This window comes from Microcebus murinus, chromosome 11 (assembly GCF_040939455.1).
Source record: "Microcebus murinus isolate Inina chromosome 11, M.murinus_Inina_mat1.0, whole genome shotgun sequence".
Classification (NCBI taxonomy): Eukaryota; Metazoa; Chordata; class Mammalia; order Primates; family Cheirogaleidae; genus Microcebus; species Microcebus murinus.
Genome location: NC_134114.1, coordinates 31,112,883 through 31,128,891, shown reverse-complemented (window position 1 = coordinate 31,128,891; position 16,009 = coordinate 31,112,883). Strand labels below are relative to the sequence as shown.

The 16,009-nt window shown below is 39.1% G+C and overlaps 1 protein-coding gene across 1 annotated transcript in view; it reads left to right on the top strand.

The window, feature by feature from the left end:
• MROH2B (maestro heat like repeat family member 2B) overlaps positions 1-6,893 on the top strand; it is a 61,481-nt gene extending 54,588 nt beyond the window's left edge. Inside the window, exons 38-43 of the mRNA XM_012777780.3 lie at positions 217-399; positions 3,790-3,945; positions 4,675-4,806; positions 5,205-5,307; positions 6,218-6,283; positions 6,746-6,893. Of these exons, the coding sequence (XP_012633234.2) occupies positions 217-399; positions 3,790-3,945; positions 4,675-4,806; positions 5,205-5,307; positions 6,218-6,283; positions 6,746-6,852 (747 nt within the window). The 3' untranslated portion in view covers positions 6,853-6,893. The remainder of the gene's footprint in view (positions 1-216; positions 400-3,789; positions 3,946-4,674; positions 4,807-5,204; positions 5,308-6,217; positions 6,284-6,745) is intronic.
• Positions 6,894-16,009: the final 9,116 nt, after the last annotated feature.

The following is a 16,009-nucleotide window of genomic DNA, read 5'->3' as shown; positions in this document are numbered from 1 at the left end:
GACTTGAATAGAGTTTTTGAAATAACTATTTACTAACCCACACCTAGTAAGTGCATAGAAATTAAGTGAAAATCCAAATAAATTGCTGAAGTGGTAGCTCTTGGGCGGAAGTACATGTGACCCTAACAGAATTTCAAGCCCCTTGTCTGGGGACTCCTACCCTATTCCAGATATACATAGAACAATTTTAGAGACTGAGACCTTGTTTCAAAACAGGTGAAGAAGCATAAGCAGATAATATTGGAGTCTGTCATCAGAGGCCTGTATCACCTGGCTCGCACTGAAGTCGTCTGTGAAAGCTTGAAAGCTCTAAAAAAGATCCTGGAATTGCTCACAGACCGAGATGTGAGCTTCTACTTCAAAGAAATAGTGCTGCAAACAAGAACCTTCTTTGAAGACGTAAGTGAGCCTGTTTAGGAATCTTCCTTTCCCAGAAGAAGTGAGTGAACAGAAAAAGGTTCAGGTGGTGCTTGCAGAAGACAATGTTAGTCCCTATTCCTTGGCCGGCTCCTGAGGTCACCTGCAGGCAATCCCTACATAGGTTACTGGCTTCCTCTCCCTTTCTGCCTCATAGTGCTTTCTGGCCTGGGAATCATGATCAATCTACGCAGGCTGGGCCAGAATTACTGGGGGAAGAAATGCCGAGGGAAGGACCCTCAAACAATGAGTTTGTAAATTCCCCAGCTTCCTCCCAACTCAGAAGGATTGAGCGCCACTTGCCCATAAGAGTAACACTCATTAATACTCCCTTTCTTAGCTCTCCTCGCTTCCCTGTCTCATTACCACTCTTCAGCATGCTTTCTGGGTTCACCTCCTGTAATTACTTGCACCTAAATCTTCACCTCATGGTTTGCTTTGGGGGGAACAAAAATTATGACAGTACTCAGTGCAGGACTAGGGCCTGAATAAAGACAATGTTGCCTCCAACACTGTCTTTCCACTTCAAAGACTCTTTTCCTCCAGGAGTCGGTAGACTATAGCCCATGGACCAAATCCAATGCACAGCCTGTTTTGGCAAATAAAGTTTTATACAAACACAGCCATGCTGGTTGATTACATATTGTCTATGGCTTCTTTCACACTCCACTAGCAGAGTTTATTAGCTGTTACAGAGACTATATGAACCAATGTGTAAATTATTTACTGTCTGGCCTTTTATAGAAAAGGTTTGCCAACCACCAATCTACTCCATAGCCCTGATTTCAAAAAGGCTCCGTCAGCAATCCTAGGCAGAAGAGGATCATTTTCCTTTATACCTTCTGGGAAACTACGTTTGGGTATTTATTTTTGGTTTATTTACTGCCATCTATGTAAAGATCTATTTCACATCTAACTTAAATCTATTATTTTGTGACCTAAACCTGTTTCCTCATGTTCTGTTGTCAGAGAAGATGAAATACTTCGAGTTGCCTCGTCTAGTGCATCTTTCATAAACACTAAGGCTTTATTAAATTACCTATTTACCTTCTAGTCTCCAGACTGAAAAAAAATCACCGTTTCCTTCATTATTCATCATAAACCTAATTTTTCTGCTCATTAAATATTTTGCAAGCCAGTGACTGAGTTGGATCTTTAAATTAGACCTGAGAAGTATTAAATAAAACCTAAAGAAAAATTATCTCTCAAGTCCAACTTTTTCCTATTTATTTGCTCCAATTTTTTTTAATCTTGCCCTTTCTTCTTGACTCTTCAATTTATTAACCATACAGACTTCTAGAATTTAGTCTGCAATATATGCTAAGAGTCAATAATTCTTTGGTGGTGTGTTTCTACAGTTTCCCTTGTCTATGTGCTAGGCTAAACCTGGCCTTTGAAAATAGCTTTCTGCTTGTTTCCAACTATTTTCTCCAATTTACCAATATCACTTTTCATTCTCATCTTACTCAGAAAAATGCTTACTGGGCTCCAGCCCAATTTAGTAAATCTTCTGTAAGAATAACAAAGATGTTCTCTCCTTCATTACACAGATAATTGATGACAATCTTTAACAACAAAGAGCTGAAGTCAGCCCTACAGAACCCCACCTGTTAGGTTTCCTGGGTTGTTGTTGATCCAATAATAATAATAGTTCTCTTGAATCTGAGCCTCCAGTAAATCACAAGTCTACCTAACAGTTTTGTGATCAAGATAATGTTTCTTAGTATTATTGCAAAAGAAAAATCAATCTAAAGTCTTGCTGGTTGTTAGACCTTTCTCATTCCTAATAGATATCCATTCCATCATGTTTGCATAAAGGTAAAGTTGGAAAAAAACTTGGGTCTCCATAATGACACACTATTTATTCTCCAGTGATGATATCTTTCTGCAAATATACTTAATTCTATGAAAGTTTGCCCGTATTTTTCTATAGATTAAGCATGCAATTCTATAATCACCAAGCTTTCTCTCTCTTTTTTTTTTTATTTCAATATTTAAGTACTCTCTTGGAATTCTCAAAATATGGCAACACGTCAGTGAAACGGTAAAACAGAAAATGCAGCTGCTGGCTTGGGCTCCAGTCCCTTCTTGCTACTGTTCCCCACACTGTCACTCTGAGCTTCACTCTCTGTGATTCCATTTTCTCAACAGAAAGTGAGGACATTGGAATAGATGTTCTCTAAGATCTCTCCCAGCACCCAAAACACTTTTGCCACTTCTTTTTTCTGCTTTTTTAAATCATCCCAATTGGTTGATTCTTCTGGGACCTATCATTAGATCATTGATTTTGGAAAATTCCTGAATTCTTTTTTGAGTAAATTCTTCTCTGCCTTTTTGATACTTTGGTTTTAGTTTGCTTTCTTTTTCTGAAAAGAGATCTTTTATGAAATATATCCTGACCTTCTTCTTAAAATATTTTAGGAAGTGTTTCTACTTTCATTTTCATTACACAGGTTATATCTCATGTATTCATTTAACTTTTCTGACCTTTTCTCAGAAAGCTATCTTTATTTTTCTGGAAAATCTCTATTACATTTATTTTTTATGCCAATTATTTATTAAGTTATATTCTTCTATTTGGGACTCCTTTTGCTTTTATCTCACTTTGTTCATAGAGGTATTTTAAACTAGTTTTCTGGGTCTGAAAAAAGCTTTCCACATAATTCATCTTCATCTCACTTCATTTCCTTCCTTTGTTGGAACTCTAAACCATATTATCAAAGTATATAAGATAATAGGAGGCCATCTTTCTCTACTTGACTCATTGTTTCTTCAAATCATTGCCTATCATCTTGGACAAAAAGCAACTCAGTCCCTTAACTTCACATACTGAAAAACAGGACCAGGCACTTGTTTATTTAAACTCTCTCTGAGACTCAAGGCCCACATTCCTGAGCTGCCTGTAATCCCTTTAGAAAGTATTTGTCTCTTGGAGAAGAATCCTAGGCCTTGAGCAGTTTAGACTAAAAGCCCCATAATTCTAGGCTAGTGATGCAACTAAGCTAATTTAAGTAAAATACACAACCAGCAGGAGCCCTTCCTGGCCTTCTGCTGCAAGCACTACTGTCTATCATTGCTTTGGTCACACTTCCCTCACCAGCTACTCAAAGACAGATATCAAGTGTCTGGCTCTATGGCATCACTTAAAACCCTGGCCCATGTTTTTGTAAACTAATGCAGTATGTGGAGAGAGCATCTGGGAAAGGAAGCAAGTTCTTGGAACAGATAGGACCTGCGACAATAATGCACCCGTGCACGGGTCCCAGCCTTCCTTTGCTGAAGTAGAGCAGGACAGGCTGAGGGCCAAGGTTATGGTGGCAGGGAATGGCCTGTGAGAGGATTTTCACCCACCATATGTAACTGTCACCACAGGAGCAAGATGATGTGAGACTGACTGCTATCTTCTTATTTGAGGATATGGCATCCCTAACAGGAAGAAGGTGGAAGATTTTTTTTGCTGAAGAAATTAAAAAGAGCTTGATTTCATTCCTTCTTCACCTCTGGGATCCCAATCCCAAGATTGGAGCTGTAAGTTGCCCTCCACAAACACCTGGCACCTGCTGTTCTCCCTGTGCCTGAGAAGTGCCAGTAAGCCTGGTCTAGCTGCCCTGGAAGCCAGATCCAAAGTCACCTCTCAGGGCTGGGCGTGGTGGCTCACGCCTATAATCCTAGCACTCTGGGAGGCTGAGGTGGGAGGATTGCCTGAGGTTAGATGTTAGACCAGCCTCAGCAAGAACAAGACCCCATCTCTACTAAAAATAAAAAGAAATTAGCTGATAGCTGGGTATCTAAAATAGAAAAAAAATTAGCCAGGCATGGTGGCTCATACCTGTAGTCCCAGCTACTTGGTAGGCTGAGGCATGAGGATTGTTTGAGATCAGGAGTTTGAGGCTGCTGTGAGCTAGGCTGACACCACAGCATTCTAGCCTGGGCAACAGAAAGAGACTCTGTCTCAAAAAAAAAAAAAAAAAAAAAAAAAAAAAAAAAAAAACACACACACACACAAAAAAAAAACACAAAAAACAAAGTCACCAGTCAGAACTGAACCTGAAAACCACTTCTCCAATTCTGGGTTCCTGTTGCCATCTCTTCCCAGGTTTGCTTTCCCATCCTTGAAACTGGGAAGGTGCCAGCAATGACTACAAAGCCCTTCACACCACTGACTTACTGCTCCTTTACCAATACTATTCAGCATCATTCCCTTCTGCAAAGAGATCCTAGCATTATGGACTATGACACAGAAAACTTATTTTTTAGGCTTGCCGTGATGTCTTGATCATCTGCATTCCTTTCCTGGGCCTTCAGGAACTCTATGGGGTATTAGACCATCTCCTTGATAATGATCTACCAAGGGCCAGAGATTTCTACAGGCAATTCTGTGTGAAACTGGTGAGTATGCAGTAGATGCTGACTCTAAAAGAGGCAGGGCAAGTCCAGACAAATCCCGGAAAGGCAAACAACATAGGAAGGACTCTCTGGCCAGACTCAGAACTGCCTTAGAAAGATAGAGGTGTCCCTAGGTATCCTGCTGCATTGCCCCCTGCTCCTTTCCCAAGTCCTGTCTGGGGTCTGTTCTCCAACTCAAGTCTGCTGATCAATCCTTTAAGCTCAAGTGCCTTCCTGATTAAATTTATATCAAAATATTCATGAGACAATTTTCAATCAATTAATTTATGGCTATATGAGTGTTCACTGGCCTTTAGAGTTCCCTTCTGAGGACCTATAGGATGCCGAGTGTAAGAAAGGGTCACTTTCCAGTTGTCCTCTTTATAATACATCTCTTCTAGGCAAAGAAAAACCAGGAAATTCTATGGATTCTCCACACACACTCCTTCACCTTCTTCACCAGCAGCTGGGAGATGATCAGGAGTGCAGCTGTCAAACTCACCGGTGAGCTCACATCCACATTCCCTAGTCAGACATATCTTCTTTTTTCCATCTAGTTTTGCTTTGACCTTCCACCTCAAAAGAACCTGTTTCCCTATGCAAGTGAAAACTCATAACATCTTCTGGCTTACCAGCACTAACTCTCCCCTGAGCTGGCCCCTCCAGGCTTCTACTTTCCATTTCCTAGTCATTGTTCCTTCTCCCTAAGTCTTCGCTGCAAGCCTGCTACCTCTACATAAATATTCTCCTTCACCTCATGCCTTAGTATAAACCATATTCAGCATTCTAAGCTCAGTTCTAGCTCAGAGCTTTGACAGCAAACAACATGATAAAAGTGAAAAGCATGTTGGGGTAGAGGCCAGCACACCCTGACTCTGCTGTTTGATTCTGCACAATTTACTTATCCCCCCTCTGTTACCTCTCTGTCTGATCTATAAAACAAAACATAAGTAAATCTCTGAAGATCCTTCCATTATGAAGTTTTAAGCCTTACCTTGAATCCTGCTCCAACTAATCCAGCCCACAGTGAACAAACCCACTTGTTTGGCCCTCCTTCAGACCAAGTTAAAGCCGAAGGATTCTTTATTGCCTCATGCATATGATCTCCCCAATTACATTATAAACTTTCTGAAGATAGGGACCATATATGACAACAACTGACCCCGCTCCAACAAGGACCATTGTCTTCTTTCCCAAATACACTTTAGATATGTGACCACTTGCAGACATGCCACTTGGGATGCAATAGAGGTCACTCTCACATTATCCTGCAGGGTGTGGGGGGAGTCATATAGTTTGCTCATTCACTAACCTGCCATTTACCTTCTGACAGGTGCAGAGTCTGACTCAATCCACCTGTCATGGCCTCTTCCCCTATAATGAAATCAGTAACTTTTTCTCCTGTTGACTTTAGATGCCATTGTCCTCAATTTGACCAGCCAATATGTGGAATTATTAGACAGAGAACAACTGACCACACGTGAGTACTAGCCCTAGTTTCTGCCGAGCATATTGTCACATTCTTAGGGAAAGAGACTGCTACTCTAAGTTACATGGAGGTGCAGAAATTGAAACTCTTAGTACTGGTCGTCATCTCTGATGCTCTCTAGACACTTCTTCAGAGTGTAAAGCAAGCTCCAGCTCCACCCCTTTGCAGGCGTCATTCCCAACAGACTACAGTTTTCCAAATGTCTAAACCTACTGATGACAAGATCAGGCTCTTCTCTCCCCTGATTCCAATTTAAAATGGTGTCTCAAGTTGCAGCTCTAAACCCTACATTCTGGGGTGAATTGTGAGCAGTAGGACCTGAGCCTCACAGAGGGCTGACCCTTGGTGGTGAGACTTGCAGAGCTGTGTAGGTTGGGCCTTCACTTGAGTTGCCCTTCCTGTGGGACTCTGACTCTCCTCATCCACTTAACTTTGCTTTTCTGTCCCTTTCAGGGCTCCAAGAGCTTCGACAAGACCCCTGTATCAGTGTCCAGAGAGCAGCTGAAGCTGCCTTGCAGACCCTCCTGAGAAGGTGTAAAGACATAAGCATCACTGTGTGAACCATCAAGAAATAAACTGCTAGGCTTTTTTCTAGAACTCACTCCTGTCTTCCTCCTATTAATTCACAAACTTTTAGCAGCTTGAGGAGAGAGGATGGGGATCTTAAAGTGATGGTATATTCCTTCCTCTCCAGGACCTCCCTGGTGGCTTCCATTAGTAAAAAATAAATCCTACAAATTCACTTCAGGGATAACCTGTGATTTGAGTAGTGACAGCCACATGGCTTTGTGCAGATTAGCCCTCCATCTGTAGAAGCTACCTTCCAGCAGATATCAAAAAGTGACAGACTTTGCCACACATGATTCTACTGCCATTAAGAAGAGGACCATTGTTGTTTTCCACACATAGCCCTTTCCTCTCGGATCTTTGTAAGCTTTGAATTACTACCCACAGTGTTCTCTTTTTAAAATACAGTCTTATGATAAACTTTAACCTGTCTGTTTTCTCCCAGGTTGTAATTTATGTGTCAAGACTATGTCAGGTACTCTTCTATAAAAGACGCCTTCTGACATTCTATTAAATCTCAGCTTCCTTTCCATTTTTATCCCAGGGCAAGTGTGTGTGTGTGTGTGTGTGTGTGTGTGTGTGTGTGTGTGTGTGTGTGTGTGTGTTAACTTTCTTCATAGTATCTGAACCCTAATTCTTTACTATTTTTCACAATGCATAAGTGAAATGTTGCATACATGAAATTACATATGGTAAAAGAAGTTTCTAACACAGAATCTGACACTCATTTAACCCTATTATGATCACTTATTAGGCACATTGTTAGCATGTTCCTTTAGAATGTCCCTGCAAATCCCTGCTACTTGTATTCTAATCTCTCCATCCTCAAACTCTTTGGGGAAACATGTTTTGTTTCTTCAAAACCTAGGGACCAAATGAATCTCTTGGGTCAGAGATTCTGAGTCAGGAGGCCATTTATTTATTCATTTAACAAATGTATATTGAATGCCTACAATTTTATAAGACATTGTTATAGCCAGCAAAACTAAAACAGTGAGGGGATAAAATAGAAAAACTGTCCTCATGGAATGTCTATTCTAGGAAATCCGTGTATAAGTTCCAGAGGATGGAGCCAGCCCCCAAGATGGCCCTCAATGGTTCATGCCTCCTGGTATCCATGCCCCTGTGTGGTCCCCTCCCACAACAAATAGGACTGACTGTGCAACCAATACATTACTTCAGAAATAATGGAATGCGACTTCTAAGACAAGGCCGTAATGATAGTGAGTGAGTGACTCTCTCTTAAGAGAGAGTTAGTTGCAAGGCATGGAAGTGAGCCACCTTCCGAATGGGTCCGTGAGCCCCGCTTAAAGTCTGTAGATGATTGAAACCTCACCATGAGTGCAACCTAGGATTGTGAGATAAAACACAGAATGCCGGCCGGGCGCGGTGGCTCACGCCTGTAATCCTAGCACTCTGGGAGGCCAAGGCGGGCGTATTGCTCGAGGTCAGGAGTTCAAAACCAGCCTGAGCAAGAGTGAGACCCCATCTCTACTATAAATATAGAAAGAAATTAATTGGCCAACTAATATATATAGAAAAAAATTAGCCGGGCATGGTGGTGCATGCCTGTAGTCCCAGCTACTCGGGAGGCTGAGGCAGGAGGATCGCTTGAGCCCAGGAGTTTGAGGTTGCTGTGAGCTAGGCTGACGCTACGGCACTCACTCTAGCCTGGGCAACAAAGCGAGACTCTGTCTCAAAAAAAAAAAAAAAACAACAACAACAAAAAACACAGAATGCCCAGGTAAATTTGAATTTAAGATAAACATTGAGTCTACGGCCATACCACCCTGAACACACCCAATCTAGTCTGATCTCAGAAGCTAAGCAGGGTAGGGCCTGGTTAGTACTTGGATGGGAGGTAAACATTGAATAATTTTTTCAGTAAAAATATGTCCCAATTATATACTGCACTTAAAAATTATTTGTTATTTATCTGTAATTTGAATTGAGCATCTTATATTTTTATTTGATAACTCTGGCAACCCTCACATAATCTAATGAGGATCTTGAGCCAAAATCACTAAGCTGAGCTACTCCCAAATTCCTGAACCATGAAACTATGTGAGATAGTAAAACTTCGGTTTTCTAAGCCACTAAGTCTTGAGGCAATTTGCTATGTGCCAGTAGGTAACTATTAAGCAGAGGGTCCACGATCCCACCAAAATGGCATGCAAATTTCTGTGTATAATTGCACAGGTGCATTTTCTGGATAATGGCTTTCATTAAATCCTTAATGGTGTCAGAAGCTATCCCCAAGCATAACATACACTAAACAAAGCAAAAAAAAAAAAAAAAAGAAAAAAGAAAGAAGAAGAATTCACTGATACAGGACTTCTTTATTTATCTCCACTGCTACTCCCCATTCATCCTAGCAACCAGAAAAGGGCCTTTCTCATAAATTGATTGATGGAAATTAGGTATAATGGCCACATGAAGTACACATTGCCACTGAACTTTTGACTGTATAAACACTCTATCACATTCCAGCTGGCCCCTTACTAGCTATGTGACTTGGGAAAACCATGTAACCTCTCTGTACATCAATTTCTACATCTGTAAAATTTGGATGATAATTTTCTACCTCCAAATACTATTTGGGAGATTAAATGAGTAACATGTGTTAGTCTGTTCAGGCCACTGTAACAAAATATCTGAGACTGGGTAATTTCTAAACAACAGCCTTTGTTGCTCACAGTTCTGGAGGCTGGGAAGTCTAAGATGAAAGTACCAGCAGATTTGGTGTTTAGTGGGGTTCCTTCTTGCTGCATTCTCACATGGTGGAAGAGGCAAGTAGGCTCCCTCAGGACTCTTTTATAAGGGCACTAATCCCACTCATGAGGGTGGAGACTCTATGACCTAATCACCTCCAAAGGCACACCCTCTTAAGTACCATCACTTCAGGAGCTAGGTTTCAACATATGAATTTGGAGGGGGACGCAAACATTTAGACCAAAACATATGTAAAGCATCTAGAAGCCTAGCACAGAATCATTGTTTAAGCAACACTAATTATACAATATTAATATTAAAAATTTATCACTAGAATCACAAATATTAACTTAAAGCCAGGAGTTTGGTTATAAAGCCAGCTGTTATGCCACCCCCATATGGCCATGTTCCTGGCCATGTGAATATTGCTGCCCTTCATAGGAAGCTGAAGACGCAGTGGCCACCCTAATTCAGGAGATCTCAGTTCAGCATCTGGTGCTCCTGCTCAGCTGCCTCATAATCATGCTAAATCCCATCAAAGTCTCCTTACTTGCTCTCATAGCACAGAGCATAAACCACAGTCAGGCTTGTGATAGGAGGAGATTTGGATGTCCTTTCCCTCCCAACAATTATTTCTATTAATTTCTCCCAGTGACTACGATTTCCCCTCCGAGAGTGGCCATGAGTCCTTCTTGATGCCTCTCTTCCCAGTCAATACTCCACAGGTCCTCTATGATTCATCGCCAAAGTCCAAACACAGGCAGGTTACCCCAGTGAGAAAGACTCCCTGAGGGTCTCAGGGAAATAGAGTTACACACTGAAGTACTCTTGAAGAAATTACACACTCCTTCTAGCCTCCCTCCTGTTGCTTACCTCACTATTATTTGTACATGTAATCATTCTTCAACTCACGTTTACTTTAGGATGGAAATTCTGTGTTGTTCACAGACTGCCTGGCAGGCTAGCGCTGCTTTCAAGAGCTCTGAATCATGTTCTTTTGCAACTCAGTACTCTACCCTTTAACCCAACAGTGAGAGCCAGTGTTCTGCTGGTAAATCAGGGATGTTTAGCTTGGCTGACCCTGCTATGAAGACGGTTTTACCAGAAAAGAAGAGAACAAAGATCACAGATGGGAAGGAATAAACAGGCTTCCAGCGAAAGAAGTCAGAGAAATTGCTTAAATGGAAATGTCCCTGTTCTGTCGTTGTTTTAAAGGATAAAATACAAAAAGAGACACTTCTGGAGCCCTTAAAAGACTCTGAAATTATAGCAAAGATTTTCTGATAGCTTTTTATTATTACTCAATCCGGTCTCCAACCCCACCATTATCCTTCATATTATCTAAGTATAGAATTCAAAAATGCATGGTCAGTCTGAAGTAACAGTAACCTCAGAGCTAATCAGGAGGCCCCAGCAGAAAGCAACTTTCTGGCATGCAATTTTATACAGCTGCATCCTGGAAATTATCATTTCTTGAGATTTCTCTTTACTATTCATTTATTTCAGGTATCCCTTAAACCAGGACAGGAGAAAATGTGAGAGAGTCAAGAAGAATAGGAGGGACAGAGAAATTCACTGCAAATGTGTGTGCATGTGTGTGTTTGTGTGTGTATAAGAACGCCAAGTCATGACCTGAAAAATGGCATTACCTTCCTACCTCTACTTTGCCCAACTTTATTTATCCAACAAAACATCCTTCTTTATTTATATTCCTTCGGGACAAAGTGTCCTGGATTTTATTTATTGAATTATGTGGTTATCCTGAAGGCAAGACAAATTTGGAGAATATAATTTTTCAAAGATATGTGACTCACAGCTTCTTTTTCAATTTAGAAGCCACTGAAAAACACGAAGATAAAAAATTCCTCCTTCTACATTACCCACCACATTTTTCCAAATATTCTCAGAGGTAAGAACTGAGAATTAAATTGGCCAGCATCCTAACACTTCCCTTACTACACAGTGGTCAAAAACAGGCCCTATCTTGGAAATCTAGAGCCTTTCACACTGCTTATTACCCTGCAGAACAAGTTAACAGAGATTTATCAAATTTTTTCAGAAAAATAAGGGAGAGTTGAAATCCATGTTTACCCTGCTCCCAGTAGAATCATAAGTAAACTATTCATTATCCCACATCCAATCATTAGATGGTGTGCTGTGGTTTGGTATCCTGAGAATGTGGGGCAGATAGGCTTCTGGGCAGAGCTCGTGAGTGGCAGCGTTCCAGTCCATTATATTCTCCTTTTCAAAAATTTCAATAGATTTAGGGGATACAAGTGGTTTTTTGATACATGGATGAATTGTATAGTGGTGAAGTCAAGGCTTTTGTATACCCATCACCCAAATAGTATACATTGCACCAAATAGGTAATTTTTAATCCTTCACTCCCTTCCCACCTTCCTACCTTCTCAGTCTCCAAAGTCCATTATACCACTCTGTATGATCATGTGTACTCAATGCTTATAAGTGAGTACATGCTGAATGTGTTTCTGCATTCCTGAGATACTTCACTTAGGATTATGGCTTCCACTTCCATCCAAGTTGCTGGAAAAGACATTATTTCATTTTCTTTTATGGATGAGTAGTATTCCATGGTATATATATAATACATTTTCATTATTCATTTATCAGTCAAGGGTCTTAGGTTGATTCTGTATCTTTGCAAGTATGAATTATGCTGTGATAATCATTTGGATACAGGTGTCTTTTTGATATAGTGACTTCTTTCCCTTTAAGTGGATATTCAGTAATGGGATTGCTGGACTGATGGTAGGTCTACTTTTAGTTCTTTGAGGAATCTCCATACTGTTTTCCATAGCAATTGTATTAGTTTACATTACCCACCAACAGTGTATAAGCATACCCTTTTCATTGCATGAAAACCAACATTTATTGTTTCTTGACTTTTTAATAATGGCCAATCTGATAGGGATAAGGGGGCACCTCATTATTGTTTTAATCTGTATTTCCCTGAACATTGAGTATTTTTTTCATATGTTTGTTGGCCATTTGTATATCTTCTTTTGAAAAACTTCTGCTCATGTATTTTGCCCACTTTTTAATGGGGCTATTTGTTTTACTCCTGCTGATTGGTTGAACTCCTTGTAGATTCTGAATATTAGCCTTTTCTTGGATATATATTAATAGTTTGCGAATATTTTCTCTGTAGGTTGTTTATTTACTCCATTGATTACTTCTTTTGCTATGCAGAAATTTTTTAGTTTAAATAAGTCCCAGGTATTTTCCGTTTTGTTTTGTTGTACTTGCTTTTGGGATCTTAGTCATAAATTGTTTTCATAGGACAATATCCAAAAGAGTTTTAATACATTTCCTTCTACAATTTTTATGGTATCAGGACTTACTTTTAAGTCTTTATCCATTTTGAGTTAATTTTTGTGTAAGGTGAGAGATATGGATCCAGTTTTATTCTTCTGCATGTGGCTATCCAAGTTTCCCAGCATCATTAACTAAATAGAGCATGCTTTCCACAGTGTATGTTTTTGTCTGCTTTGTCTAAGATCAGTTGGTGGTAGGTGTATCATTTTAATACTGTGTTTTCTACTCTGTTCCATTGATCTATGTCTCTACTACTTTTATTACAATACCATGCTGTTTTGGTTACTATGGCCTTATAGTATCATTTGGGGTCTGGTATTGTGATGCCTCCAGATTTGTTCTTTTTGCTTAGGATTGCTTTGGCTATTTGGGCTCTTTTTTTATTCCATATAAAATTTATAATTTTTTTTTCTAATTCTATGAAAAATGACATTGGTATTTTCATGGGAATTGCATTGGATATGTAAATCACTTTGGGTAGAATGGACATTTTAACAATATTGATTCTTCCAATCCATGAGCATAGGATGTTTTTCCATTAGTTTGTGTCATCAATAATTTCTTTCATTAGTGTTTTGTAGTTCTCCTTGTAGAGATCTTTCACCTCCTTGGTTAAGTATATTCCTAGGCATTTTATTTTCTTTGCAGCTATTGTAAATAGTATTGAGATCCCAGTTTGATTCTCAGTTTGTCCTTTCTTAGTGTGTAGAAATGCTAATGATATGCATATGTTAATTTTGTAACATTTTAATTATGAATTCTAGACATTTTTGGAAGAGTCTTTAGGGTTTCCTAGATATAAGATCATATCATAGGCAAACAGGGAAAGTTTGACCTCTTCTATTCTGATTTGGATGCCGTTTATTTCTTTCTCTTGCTTGATTGCTCTGGCTAGGACTTTTAGTACTGTACTGTGTTGAACAGAAGTTGTGACAGTGGACATTCTTGTCTTATTTCAGTTCTTACCTCATTCAGCATGATGTTGACTGTGAGTATGTCATATATGGCTTTTATTATTTTGAGGTGTGTTTCTTTTATGCCTAGTTTGTTAAGGGTTTTTATCATGAAGGGGTGCTGGATTTTATTGAATGCTTATTCTACATCTATTGAGATGATCATATGGTTTTTGTTTTTAATTCTGTTTATGTGGTGAATCACATTTATTGATTTGTGTATCTTGAACTACGCTTGCATCCCTGGATGAAACCCACTTCCACTTTATCATAGGGAATTATTTTTTTGATGTGCTGTTGAATTCCATTTGTTAGTATTTTGTTGAAAATTTACATGTCTATGTTCATGAGGGCTATTTGTCTGTAGTTTTAGCTTTTTGTCCTGGCTTTTGTATTAGGGTGATACCAGCTTTGTACAATGAATTAAAGAGGATCTTCCTTCTTTTTTTTTTTTTTTTTTTTTGTGACACAGTCTCATTTTGTTGCCCAGACTAGAGTGCCATGGTGTCAACCTAGCTCACAGCAACTTCAAACTCCTGGGCTCAAGCAATCCTCTGCCTCAGCCTCCTGAGTAGCAGGGACTACAGGCACATGCCATCATGCCTGGCTAATTTTTTCTATATATTTTTAGTTGTCCAGCTAAATTCTGTCTATTTTTAGTAGAGATGGGGTGTTGCTCTTGCTCAGACTGATCTTGAACTCCTGAGCTCAAACCATCCACCTGCCTCGGCCTACCAGAGTGCTAGGATTATAAGAGGATCCTCCTTCTTGATGTTATGGAACAGTTTCAGTAGGATAGGTATTAGTTCTTTGTAGGTCTGGTAAAATTTGGCTGTGAATCCATCTGGTTCTCTTTTTTTATCAGGAGGATTTTTATGACTGATTCAATCTTGCTACTCAGTATTGGTCTGTTCAGGATTTCTATTTCTTTCTGATTCAAGCATGGGAGGTTGTGTGTTTCCATGAATTCACCCATTTCCTCTAGATTTTTTTGTTTGTATGCATGGAGGCATTCACAGTAGTCTCGATGATCTTTTATATTTCTGTGTCATCAGTTGTAATGTCTTATTTTACATTTCTGATTGAGATTATTTGAATATTCTCTCTTCTTTTATTGATTAATCTACCTAGTGGTCTGTTGATTTTATCTTTTCAAAGAACTAAATTTTTGTTTCATTAATCCTTTGCATTTTTTGTTTATTTCAAATTTGTTTAGTTCTTCTCTGATATTTGTTATGTCTTGTCTTCTGCTACCTTTGGGTTTGGTTTGTTCTTGTTTTTCTAATTCCCTGACATGTGGCATTACGTTGTTAATTCATGATTTTCTGTCCTTTGATATAGGCATTTAGTGCTGTGAACTTCCCTCTTAAGATTGCTTTTTCTATATCCCAGAGATTTTGGTAGCTTGAGTCAACATTGTCACTTAATTAAAAAAAATTTGGATATCCATCTTGATTTTGTCATTGACCCAAAGATTGTTCAGCAGCAGGTTGTTTAATTTCCACATTTTGTACAGTTTTGAGAGTTCATCTTGGAATTGATGTCTAGTTTTATTCTACTGTGGTCTGAGAAGATGTATGATGTGATTTCAAAATTTTTTAATTTGCTGAGACTTCTTTTGTAGCCTAACATGTGGTCTATCTTACAAAATGTTCCATGTTCTGATGAGAAGAATGTATATTCTGCAGTATTTGGATAGAATGTTCTGTAAATGTCTGTTAGATCCATTTGTTCTAGAGTCCCATTTGTGTCCAGTGTTTCTTTGTTGATTTTCTGCATCAATAATCTGTCTAATTCTGTCAAGGCAGTGTTGAATTCCCCTGCTATTATTATGTTACTATTTATTTTATTTCTTAGGTCTAGTAGTATTTGTTTTATGAATCTAAGAGCTCAGGTGTTGGGTGCCTATATATTTAGGATTGTTACATCTTCTTGTTGCATCAATCCCTTTATCATTATATAATGACCATCTTTGTCTTTTTTTATTGTTGTTGATTGATAGTCTATTTTATCCCATATAAGAATAACTACTCCTGTTCAGCTTTAAATATTAATGCTACTCTTTTCTATCATTAAGTTCTTTGTACTCCCCATCCCAAGATTGAGTTCCAATATTCCAATACTCTTTTCAAAAGAGATGGTACTTCC